The sequence below is a fragment of the Rissa tridactyla genome, chromosome 13, assembly GCF_028500815.1.
Source record: "Rissa tridactyla isolate bRisTri1 chromosome 13, bRisTri1.patW.cur.20221130, whole genome shotgun sequence".
NCBI classification, from domain to species: Eukaryota; Metazoa; Chordata; class Aves; order Charadriiformes; family Laridae; genus Rissa; species Rissa tridactyla.
The window spans coordinates 5500118-5512894 of record NC_071478.1 but is presented as its reverse complement, the minus strand read 5'-3'; the positions used below and the strand labels follow the sequence as shown (position 1 = coordinate 5512894).

Sequence of the window (12777 nt, the reverse complement as noted above, 5' to 3'; positions counted from 1 at the left end):
CACTTTTCCTAATGAGATCTTTAGCCTCTTTAAGAGTCGGTAATTTCAAAGTCCTCTCTCTTGCCCCAAAATAAGTTTCTTATCCTTGTAAATTAGAGGACATACCATTGTGTGAATATTTCCTAATAAACTGAGGCAACTGAAACTTCCTACGTGCAGTATGAGCATCCCCTTAAGGTTTAAGAATTGAAATCAGGAGGCTTAAAATAACACTACATCTGAACAGAATGGACTGCTTTCTATTAAAAAGTATAGCTGTTGCAGCACAACTGCTTTTTATATTAAACTTCCTTAACACAAGCTCAGCTTAGCTCCTCTTCCCCCCTTGCATGCATACAATCTCGTCTTCCTATTGTGTTTGATTTCCTTAGACCATGAGAAACTTAATTTTTCTTCCGTAGTAACAGGTTTTAAGTATTTAACACTTCCTGAACAGGGTATAATAAAATGCTACCAAAAATCAGAAACTTTACAAAACAGGAAGATAAAGTACATCTACGCTTTCATACAAGGCCAAGAGCGTCAAATTGTCAAAATTAGAAAAAGTGACTATGAAATATATTTTAAGTCTGAGTTTCCAATCCAAACCAGTAAGGTAGATTTATTTTCCAGCAAGAAAATAAGTATTAAGTTTTTTTAAAAAAAAAAAGTGTAAGTTTTTACCATACCAGTAAAACAGCATTTTCTTTTACTGACAAGATGACAGAACAAGACATTTTAATACATTCACTCCTTGCATTTAGGATGCATGCGACAGATTAGACAACGTTAATGAAATAGCCTTCTCTATCATATGCTGTTCTGCATTCTGGCCAGACAGAAAAAAAATCCACAGAGTTTACTGTGCAGCGTATGCAAAAGCATGACTATGCTACCTAAGAACTGCGAGAGGCAGAAGTTTAAAAAAAGAAAAGACAGACAAAGCACTTAGACAGATTGTGTTATCAATGCAAACCAGAAATACAGAAAAAGCTTAGCTTTCTGGGAGCAAAATATTTTAAAGTCAGAACAGAGGGTTATATTGAGAAAAATTTATATACTGTATTACACAGTACATAACACTTGAATCACTCCTATTTTATTTCTTCTCGTTCTGTAGAAATGTACTTCCAAGTTTCATTCTCTCTGAAGAGGGCACCAGAACATTAAACAAGATGTGCCAGTGGACAGGTACCCTGCCTATAAAAATATCTAACAGCAGAAAGAACGAACCGGTAAGTTAACCTTCAACTTTTGCCAGATCAGGTAGAGAGCAATGACACCTTCACACCAAAGCTGAAGTCCCGTTTCCATGTTAGGCTGCATTTGGGTAACCCAAGAACAAACAGTAAGAATTCGGGAAGTGCAGCATAGCTCCAAGTGCAAGTTTTCTTTAGCCATTAAAATGCTTGCTTTCCCAGAGTGATACGGTATTAACGGAACATTATCCTGGTGTTCAAGTCTTTTGTTCAGTACTATTTGTGCTTATAATAAAACCCACTGGAGTATTGGTTCTAATCAGAGTATAGAACATCAGATATGTTCTGAATTCAAACAATTAAAACAGAATTAGTTTCACTATTTTTACTTAGGAGCTTGGCAACTGGAGGAAAATGCTACAAGATTTGGGAAAAGACTGGAGATGTGTTTCCTAAGTTTTCAAATGTGTGTTGAAAGTGACGCAAGTTTAGGCTGTGCCCTCACTTGAACCTCACGTAACTCCAGACTTCAGTGTCTGGTTATCTCAAAGCTGACTCTGGTGTGTTAGTTTGACAGCCAAAGTGTTCACTGAAGCCCACAGATTTATGCACTATTTGGTACATGTATTTATTAACCACTAATCTTACTTTCATATTTTTTCCCCTCTTTCAAAAGCAGTACTTCATGGGGGGAAAAAAAAACCCCATAAAGTCAAAATACGTGCTTAATCTTTAAAATTCAAACCTGTCAACTTGCACTAGGTAAGAAAAAAAACACAACAAAAAAACAACAAACAACTTGCAGTCAACTTTGTTTCCGTGTCAAGAGATGCTCTCAGCAGCACACTTTTAGGACAGGCTCCCGCAGGTCACCATTCTTAAGACTTAAGTCTTGCTCCATCTTTTTCACTATCTTTTTTCCTCCTATCTCAATACTTTTCCAAAAAAGTAAACTTGCATCTCTAGCACTGAGTCTGAAAATCAACTCTAGTTATTAGAAAAGTAACACAGGCACAAGGACCCAGATGGTTTTGAGTAAGATCTGCAATATCAATGTTCGTTGCTTATACTATCAGGGAGAACCTGTAGCTCTTTGTTACTACACTGGAGTTTGACATAATTCACCTTAAGAATCTTCCTTCCCAATCTTCTTTACGCCCAAATTTATCTTCCCTTAATTATAAGGCATCTATGCTATAGGAAGTCTCTGCAGTTAGAATTAAAAGCCTCTGGAAGTAGCACTTGCATACTTTATGCCAGGTATAAACGTAAAACTAAGTCTTCTGGAATACACACTAATTTAATAAGAAACAGCTTCTGAGAACTCTGTGTTTATTTTTAAGCTGCTGAGTACTTACAGATATAATAACGGATGACAAGAACCGTCATTCAGCACTTCAGGCAAAAGAGGAACTACTGTAACTCCAGTTTGGTCAGTTACAGATTGCAACCAACGAACGTTCATTTATTAAATTACAGAAAGTCAGATATTCTGTATCTAAAATAGAACATTTTAGACAGAAAAATACAACAGAAGTGAACAAAGCTCATTTCTGTTCCCAAATGTTCTTCTTTAAAAATAAGTTATTTGCAACCAGTTTATTCCATTTTGTCAGACTGGATTTCATATGAAACTTCTAAGAACTAAGGCCATGCCGTTTTACGTTTCCATTTAAAATGTTGCTTTAACCAAGGCAAACAAAAACTTAACGAAAACAAAGGACGTCTTTAATCCAATAAGATAGCCACTAGTAATGAATTTAGAGTGTATCCTCCAATAAGCTTTTATAGCAGCGCGATAATCCATTTTAAGACAGGCAAACTGAAAAGCCATTTGAGGACAGCATCTGGATTTTTTTCAGTTCATCAGTTCTAAAAAACAAACAATGTAGCGTGGTAACCCTTATACACTGCAGTTCTGAGAACTATGCCCACCACACGTCTGCAAGCAAGTTTGAGGCATACATCCCAAACCTGTAACTCCAACTTAATCCCAAAGAGTTCCCATTGATTGTACAGGATCTTTTCCACCATCTCTGCTTAAGCGGTCATGGAAGAAAGTCTTCCAAACATATACAGGTAAGAAATTCATGTCTGTACAGTCTCTGAGCAAACAGGGACGACAGTGTCTGCTAGTACACCTGCAAAATTTCAGGGCAGCATTTATGTTGAATTTGTTAGCTACAAGGCCTAAGGACCAGTAACTGCTCATCCAGCCTTCTGCAGTACCTGTATGCACACTGACCCACAAGAGACACATGAGACAGTAGGTTACCTACCACTTGAGGGACAGCCTAATTCAGGTTACTCCGTATTTACTGCAAGGTGACAACGCAGACCTGCGGTTTTCACTTACTACTTCAAGTCAAGTAAACCAGCATCTATTTCCTCTGACAGATCAGTTAAAGAAAGTGTCTTCCAGAAGCTTTATTTTAGAAGGCCACGAGGCAGACTGAATAGTCTATATAATGAACACTGTCAAACTCTACAAATAACCTAAAGAGCCAGAATAAGAAGTAATACTGAAAACCATTATTGCACTGTCTTTGGGTTGCACTAAGCCAACCAGGTTTATCTTTAATGGGTTCAAAACTACTGAAAATATCAAATTATTTTGGATATGGTTCAGTCCTGCCTATCCTCAGGGAACTCTTGCAATGTAAAGAGGCAAATATATTCCCCCACTTCCCCTGAACTGCAGTATCTCCCAGTTCCTACAACAAAGAGTTCTCTGTGTCAGACCCACATATAGCTACTTCAAATTAACAGAGCTGTTTTAGCATTAAATAAAAGTATTTCGTAATAGAAGACCTGTAGAAAGTTGTTCAAAATTAGATATCAGCATAGGGGAGAAACCTATCACCTGGTTATTTATGCCACTCGGTTCAAAGATATTTGCCTGGACACACAAATGTCATTGGCACTTTGCCTAGAATTCCATACCCAGATATGTATCCTAGTATGAAGTGCTCTGTCACTTCCCTACATGGTCATCTTTTTGCAAACACCATGTCAAAGGCCATCGCAGTACTCTTACACTTGAAGCACAGGCATGCACACAGTCTCTCTCACCTCCAGGTCTTGACACTAACGCTGGTACACAGTGTATTGCTCTTCTCCACTTGCTCGGTAGCTTTTCTGAGTTTGATTACCATTAAAATTTCATCATTGTCTATCTACAAGTTAGAATTTATTGTTTCAGTATCAGAGTTTGTATTATGCTGAAGCACTTATTTCTGTATTAAACATCCACATGACTTACATTTAGTTACCGTCACATGAAGGTGCAATTGATTATATTTGCCAATATAAGTTTAAGTGAGTATTTTAACCAGCATGAGCTTCTACAGTCAGTCAACAAGCTAGACCACCTATCTTAAAGGACAGTTGTAAGAGTTGGAAAATCTTTGCTTCTCTACGGGAGCATACTAGTTTTTAAGTTTGTCCTTTTTAAAAAAAAAAAAAAATCAGTTCTACATGTGTTGGACTATCAGACACTGTTCTACAAGCAGATTTTAAAATAATGCAATAGTAACCCTATGAAAAATAGGATACAATGTTTGTTAAAGATAGCCTAATGTTATAGGTATGCTAGTCAGAGGTTTATTTCCAATTCATTTTCTCCTTCACAGGCCTTTTAAAGAGATGTCTCAAGGCACAAGTAATTGATTTGATACTGACAATATACAGCAAGCTAAATAAAAGCCCACACATCCCCCAGGTGTTTCATATACAACTTTAGCTTTGTCTTTTTCTCTAAGATAAAAATACAACCTCTACCTCTTCTAAAATACCAAAGAATCAAGCAGAAGATTTTCTGTGCTCTAGACACTTGGTAGAGCAGCAAAATCCAGTGTTTTTCCTTAGCAAGACAGCCCAAATCAGTACAAAAAACATAGTCATCAACTTGCAATTCTACCAATAGTGCTTTAAAATACCAAAAAAACACAACCCCAATATACTCCCATTATATAAACTGCTTCCAAAACTACCATTTTGTTGCTGACATTTTAAGACAGAATAAAGACTCGGACTAGACATCTACTGCAGAATCTGTAATTTATACAGTTTCCTTTGCCTCAAAAAGGACGCAGAAAACCTCGGCTGCTCAAACAAAATCTCATTGCAGAACTCACAGATTTGACTGTACAGTGCAGTAAGTGCAGTAATAGTGAGTCAAAACAGCAGAGTAAGTGACAAGGTATCATAATTCACCCTTTATTTCAGCTATCAGCACTTTGTATTCGTACTTGTCCTCCACCGACAAATGCTAAGAGGAAACTAGTCTCAGCCTTCGTGAGATCCACACTCACTCTGAATTACCTGAGCTGGGGCTGCTGTAGCTGAATGATCCTATGCACAAAACAGAGGCTCGAGACAGGGCTCAGCGTATGTTAAAGTTTCTCAAGGAATGAAAGCTGGGCAGACAGCCAACAGCAGCTTAATTTTGAGTGCATACTCTCGCTGCCTGCTAATTAAAATAGGAGGATAGTCAAGTTTAAGGGTATATATTTATCTCCTCCTGAGACCGCTACCACCTCTAAAAGCAAAGTGACACTAGTGGAAAGAAAAAGTTTGATGTACACTCTAAATTGTTCCCAAAGGAACAATCACTTAGTTAGCAGTTGATTATGACCTACAAAATATGAGTATGCAATTACTCCTGGCACTTAACAAGAACCACCTCATTTTATCTGGGAAGGAATCAGAAACACTGAAGTCACTAACAAGTCCTGTTTAGAGGAAAAAGTTATGGGGGTGGCATTATCACCAACATGAAGGAGTTGATGCAGTAAAATGCCAAAGTTAAGACTCTTACATATAAGTATCCAGTAGTTATATTTTTGCACTCCTTCCGAATAAAGATACACCATTTAGGGCAAATCTAAGTTACTGGAAAGCTTGATGCAAAAGTCCAATCTTTTAAGACCAGTACTTCAAACGTCCACACTGGAGAAATAGGAAGCGTACTTTGCATAGTTATCTATTTGCAGTTTCCCATACAGCAGTAGCAAAAGAAGCAATAAAGAATTATGAACCATAAGAAAACAATGAGGTCACATGCCCGTCATACAGCAGAGAGGACAGATGAAGACATTTGGGAAGAGAAGTTGAAAGGCACTGCTGCTACAAGTGTAAGAGTTGGAAAAGCCTTCACATGAAATTAGCTTTTCTTCTATAAAGGTCAGAGCATGACTAAACACAGTAAATAAAAAAATCTCTGTATTCCAGAACCCAAGGAAACTCAACACATTTAAAAGCAAGGAAAAGAGTATTTTGTGACAGAAAACAGTTAAGACACTCTGAAATCAGACTTTAGAAAATTAAAATTATAGAGTTGTGACAAGCGTTAAAACTTGTACTCCAATTAAGATGCTTTGCTTTTAGACCTAGCAATTAAACTAAGTGGTAATTTGAAAAACAATCCCCTCAATACAAATGCACATTTAAGGTAATTACAGATAAACATAGAACAGCAAGACTGTTCTTAAGTGAAGCACATACTTAGGTGTCTTTGAAAACCCCCCCCAGGGCCTCAAAGCATAAGAAAAGACCCCCCCAATTTTACAATAATATGCTGATACACATATATACTACATACAGGAGCCTTACCTGCCACTTCTACAATATCGCCTGGGACAATGTCTCTTGCTTTAATCCTCTGTACACTTTTCCGGTCTTGTCGATACACTTTGCCCATTTCTGGTTCATATTCTTTAAGCGCTTCAATAGCATTTTCAGCATTTCTTTCCTAGAATACAGCAAAAATGTGTAATTTTAAAAGCTCTAAAGGAAAAATACACTTGTCAGATCCAATTTTTCAAATGCATTATCATATGAATACTACTGACTCAGCTCAACTACATTTGTTCATAGAGAAAATTATGTGACCTCTGCCCTTGTGAGGTTGCTGCCTGGAAATCATTACAACATAATTCAGATATTAGTGGGCATTTAGAACCTACAAGTTGCTTATTCGAACTCCACAGCATTTCCCATCAAGAATATCCAGTGTCTTGTTACAGGGAGGCCACACGCAGAGTTCTATGTAACACAGGGATGCTTTTTGATGTAAAAACCAGAAGCACTAAGCAGAATTAAGACTCATGGATGTAGTCCTGTCTCAGCTGTACCTTAGCAGCTGGAGCAGCTTAGACTCAGACTGGAATGGTCTATCACTACTGAACTTCACCTACTGATAGAAATCAAGGGTCAAGTTTAGACAGAGCTCAAACACCGTATTATCAACTTCGTTTCAGCAAATCAAGTCACACTGAAGTGAAATTAAAGCATACAGACAAGAAAGTTACCCAGAGCCTCTAACAGTTTACGAACTCAGATGAATCCCCACACACATCAACCTTTTTTATTTCCACTAACACTAGCACAATAGCTTTCCTATCTTAAGCGCAGTTCTCTCAGCTAAGCACTAGCAGAGATTGATATCAGTGTCGTGATGCCACCTAGATAAAGGACAACATAAGAAACCAACAGCTTGTCAAGTCCTCCTTCTCTAGCTCTTGGAGAATTAACTTATTTTCCACTTTCCAGCCTATTGACAAATACAAAAATCATATAATCCTGATGATTAATAGATAATGGTAAGGGTGCACATAGTTTTTAGAACATCTGCCCTTCAAATACATAACAGCTTTTCCAGATAATAAAAACTCCTCCTGCACATATCAAAGCAGAACCCTAATCTTCAGAAATTCAAAGGTTGAGGTACTAGGTACTTCCGCATAACAATGCGGCTGAAAACCAGCATTACCAAAACTACCTTGAAGGACTGACACAGCTCAGTACCAAGCAGTGCAGAAATACCAGCACAGACCCATAAAGCCATAATTAATAGTAGCCTCATAGTCCGCCAGGTAAATTAATTCTGCTCCTCAGCACAATAATAATGATATTGCTTTCCTGTGGATTAACTAAGAGTTAACATCAGACAAAACCTTAAAGGTACAAAAGAAAGTCCCACAAATGCAAAGTTAGTTAAATGGAACTTTTCCTTCAAAAAGGAGAAATAAAAAAGAATGAAACACGGTTCAGCAAGGACAGCCAGCTCAGCGTGTTAGGCTCTATGTTTTTGTTCCCGGTTTGCTTGAAGTTACGGTAGTTAGACTACCTTGCCAACCACTGAAGTACTAGCAGATGGCACTTCGGGAAAAGGGCACGTGAGAGGAAAGGTTGAGGAGGGCAGAGCTGAGGCAATGACTCAGTTGCTCACATCAAGTACCTGTAGAAACAGATACATTTATGGGTGGAGACTACGTACTGTGACGTATTTTCCATGCCCATTAAAACAAGGGAATGAGTCATTTCATCTGCACAGCAACTCTGTTTCACATTTGAGTTCACTGCGTGTAGATATATATATATATATATATATAGGTATTCTTTGCACACTATAATGGCTGAAAAACAATTGGTTATTTGCTAAATCAGGGTATGCAACTACACGAGAACGTCCCCAAACTATATAGATCGCTTTACATTTCATACTTACAATTACTACATGCAAAATTCTAACTCAAAGTTAAAGATTAATTCTTGCATAATTGCTTTATGAAGATTTGAATAGAAAGTGACACTTAAGGGGGCAATGCTATCATCCCTTGACTGACATTACCTCTTCTCTCCAAACTAGCTCTAGCAGTTGTGCAGCAAGCTGGGTACTGCTAAAAACTGATTTTTTCCAAGGGTTAGACTTCATCCAGCTTACGTGGGCGAGCACAAAGCAGAGCACAGGAATGTGCAGCAATGCCACTGAATTCCACTCTGGTGCCTTCCAGTGTGTAGGCCCCTCTCTAACATGTTTAAACCTGTAAATAGGGCTCCTCCTCTCAATTTTGTTGTTATTTCAGACAATTCTGTGAAAGGTTTTTTTTTATTTATTTATTTTATTATTGTTTTAAAGCATGAAACCTAACTTGCTAAGATAGCAAGTAATTACGTCACATTAACATCACTCCCTTTAAAAAAAAAACCCAACAAACAAAAACAAAACCCCCCAAAAAACCAATCAACCTTACAGAGAACTTAAATTATCATAAAAATCCTAGAATACTTTCTATCTGCAGAAAAACAGTTCTAATAAAACATGCCCTACCTGAAGTGGTCAAATTAGTAAACTAAAGTCATATGAGCAATTTTGTTTTGGCATCTCAAGAAGCATTAGAATACATTACTGATGTTACTGCCAATACGATTTACAAAAAGCCATCTAATTCATCTGACAGTTGACAACGTAGGAAAAATTTCATAGTATTTAGATGTTTTCAGAAGAAACTTCTGCCTTTTGACAGAAATGCAGTCTTTAGACGTACACTTAAATTGAATAGGAAGAATTAATACTGTACTAATAAGCGTACTAAAACATGGCATCTGTCTCAACAGCAAACAGACAAGAAACTAGATTACACATGTTCCATCCTTTGTTCCTTAGTTGACAAAACTTCTTTTTTGGCAAGCCAATCCCTGATGTCTTTTTAGCTTTGCAAAATTTGATTTATTTCCTGAATTCAGGCCTTCATTCTGGACTGCCTAGTTTGTATGTTCACCAGCGTGTGGCTACACTGATGGGCACTCTGCCCTTTTGGCAATACTTCTGAAGCTTTCATTTTACCTTTAAGTCAACGCTTTCTGTCCAGAAGCTCTACAGTATGCTGGCTCTCAGGAATCTAAAGTTAGCAACACATATTACTTGCATTGTATGAAGCACCTGACACTACGCTGTACAGTCCTTCCTCTTAAATCAAAAAACCTCCAAAACATTAGTGATTTGATGTTGTAAAAATACCACATACCTGCCACACTCCCACAATTGCATTGGCTACTAATATAAGCAAGATTACAAAAGGCTCTACAAACGCTGTGATTGTTTCTTCACCTTCTTCAAACCAGGCCAGGACCTGTAAGAGAAAGAATTATTTAAATTACTGATTTATACAGACACCTTGCAAACTTAAGACCCGGTAAGTTTCAGCTTGAGGTTCAACTGCTTAGATTTGAGCAATTTTTGAAACCCCTCATTCTTCCATGGAGTAGTTTTGTAGTTCATGAATGAGTTGGCAATATGCAATGGAAAAGGAGAAAATCTTTACTGAAGTAGTACAAAGTTCATTTCCAAGGCTGCTCTTCTTTTAAAGGGGCAAGCCATTTATTTGGGAAACATATTGCTACTTTTGCTTCACAAATGAAAGCATAAGTTGTGAAAACAGCTACGGCAGTGAAAAGTTTCAAAAAAATGTTTCATTACTGTCTAGACCAGGATGCAGACAGATTAGTTTGACTACTTAGAACACTAAAGCTTTGCCAGAATCTGAATTTTAACCAAGTTAATTGTTCTTTACCAATAACTTAGACACACAAATGAAAACAGCTTTAGAAGTTTTCAGTGAGTAGATACAAAAAATAAGCACCTACTTATTTAAAGACAAGTAGTGCCTTATTGAACAATTTAAGTGAATTGTATAGTTACACATGAAGCTGAATTCTGAGCTGAACAGCTGATAAAACTCAAAACTGGATTTTTAAAAGGAAATCAACTTGAGGACTTGCATAAACAGCTCCACGTAGATTTTACTTGAATTCATTTGCTTTAGAATTAGACTCTAGTTTTAGGCTTCTGCTATTCACTTGACTTGAATGAGTGTATGTCAGGGCCTCTGCAGAGTTGTGCAGTTACTAAAGAAAAGTCAAGCAAACACAACCAGAGAGGAAGAGCTTTTTCATCAACGTGTTGAGCAACAGGAAGCCTGGAAAGTGACAGTAAATAGGAACAACGTGTCGAGATAATTAGGGCTGGTAGTCAGGCAACAGCACTCTGAATCACTAGAAGACTGCAGCGAGCAAACCGTTACTAAAGCAAGCGCCATAATTCCACCAACGTGCTGCTCAGAGCTATTGCTCAATTGTGAAACACTCCAGGATGTTAAAAGGAAGGAGCAGCAGCATGAAAGCCTCAAGCAGAAAACAGACTGTCAAGCAAATCCAATGCAACAACAATTTTTTATTACAAAAGGATAAACTTATAAGATCCAGCTTAAGATTAATAAGACTGAAACATTCCAGCTGGCAACACAACATTTTGAGGGTCTGTGTAATCACTCTGAAGAAGATATTTAGTTAGGATCTCTTAATGCTCTCTACATCTCGGTGTTCCCTACTGTTGAGAGATATTAGTTGTTTAGCTGAAATAAGTAAGTTTTAATTAGAATAAATTACTTAGGGTTATAATATGGTGTGATTTATGCTGTTTGCCTAGCTTTACTTAGCCTAAGTGGCTAGATTTGCTGAAGCCTTTAGGCCACAATAGTTAATTTTCTCCATAATTCTCCTAGCAGCTGGTACAGTGCTGTTTAGTCTTTTAGCATGAGGAAAATGTCCGTAACACACTGGTGCTTCGATAGTGTTTTTCCCTAAGTCTGGGACTTTTAAGTTTCCCGTGTTACCCCAAAAATCACCATTGGACTAAAAGATGCACGAAGAGTGGTGTGTGTGCAACTCCTTGAATGGCGTGCGAGTGCTCGGGCAGCGACTTCTCTTTTAACGCTTCCCTCCTCCCACACCACTTATGTCCAATCCCCAGTAACAACTTCTCCCATTTGACCTACTGGAGCAGTCACACAGTGCTCCACGCTGCAGTCTTCCCTCCACACTTTACCCCACAGATAGCTTTTGCTCTGCACCAGCACTGGCGCCTCCAGTGGAGCTACAGACATGGCTAACAGTGCATATCCAGATTTCTTAGCATATACAAGCTCACACGCTGCCATCAGAAAAGCTGCTTGGTATCCTGTTTCTGCCCTCATTTTTTTTTTTTTACTGGAATTCCACAGAGTCCATTTTGCTTCCAACAAAGCAAGTAAATTCAATCATTTTGTCATGTTCTTAACGGACCAGGCACCTACAAGGTTAACTGGAATAAGACATCTGCTTTACACAATGCTTTAAAATCATAATCTTTTTGGATTGAAGACCACGCGTTTCGTAAAATAACACTGAGGAAGCCTAAAACTTTAAGAAGGGAAGTTGCCCCAAGGACAGCAAGATCCAAGTATGTCAAGGAGAACTAAAGTTAAGTTTTCGAAGGTTCTTTTCTTTCAAAAAGTGATTATTTCAAGAAGAGCAGATGAACTCAGATTAGAAATCCTGACAGCACAGATCCGATGCTTTACATCTTCACTGTTGGTTTTTTGGCAAAACTATCAATCTGTGGCCAGATTAGAATGAATTATCTAGTTAATCCTGGAAGCCAGTAACACACATTTCTCCCCCAAAAAGTTTCCACAAAATTACCAACAGTGGGAAGATCCAAGCTCTAGTTTTAGAACATTTTAGTAAATATAGACATATAAGCAACAGAATACATTGCAAGTTCTTGCTTTTGTTACAGCAGACTACAGCTATATTAACACTCCATTTAGTACACTTGTGATACAGAACACATACAGCTGTAACAGATCAGGTTTATTACTCGATAGCAGCCTGAAGCGAAAAAACAAAACCACAGTAAAAACCAAAGAGAAAGTAGAACAAGGAATACAGGTATTTAACTAAGCTTTTTTAGTAACAACAGATCATATGCTGAAGC

At 37.8% G+C, this 12777-nt stretch overlaps 1 protein-coding gene across 2 annotated transcripts in view; it reads right to left on the bottom strand.

The window, feature by feature from the left end:
• The window catches only part of ATP2A2 (ATPase sarcoplasmic/endoplasmic reticulum Ca2+ transporting 2), a 49225-nt gene that overhangs the window by 29268 nt on the left and 7180 nt on the right, over positions 1-12777 (bottom strand). For both annotated transcript variants that reach the window (XM_054219183.1, XM_054219182.1), the window contains exons 4-5: positions 9989-10093; positions 6792-6930 (exon numbers count right to left, since the gene is read on the bottom strand). In XM_054219183.1, coding sequence (XP_054075158.1) covers positions 6792-6930; positions 9989-10093 — 244 coding nt within the window. The remainder of the gene's footprint in view (positions 1-6791; positions 6931-9988; positions 10094-12777) is intronic.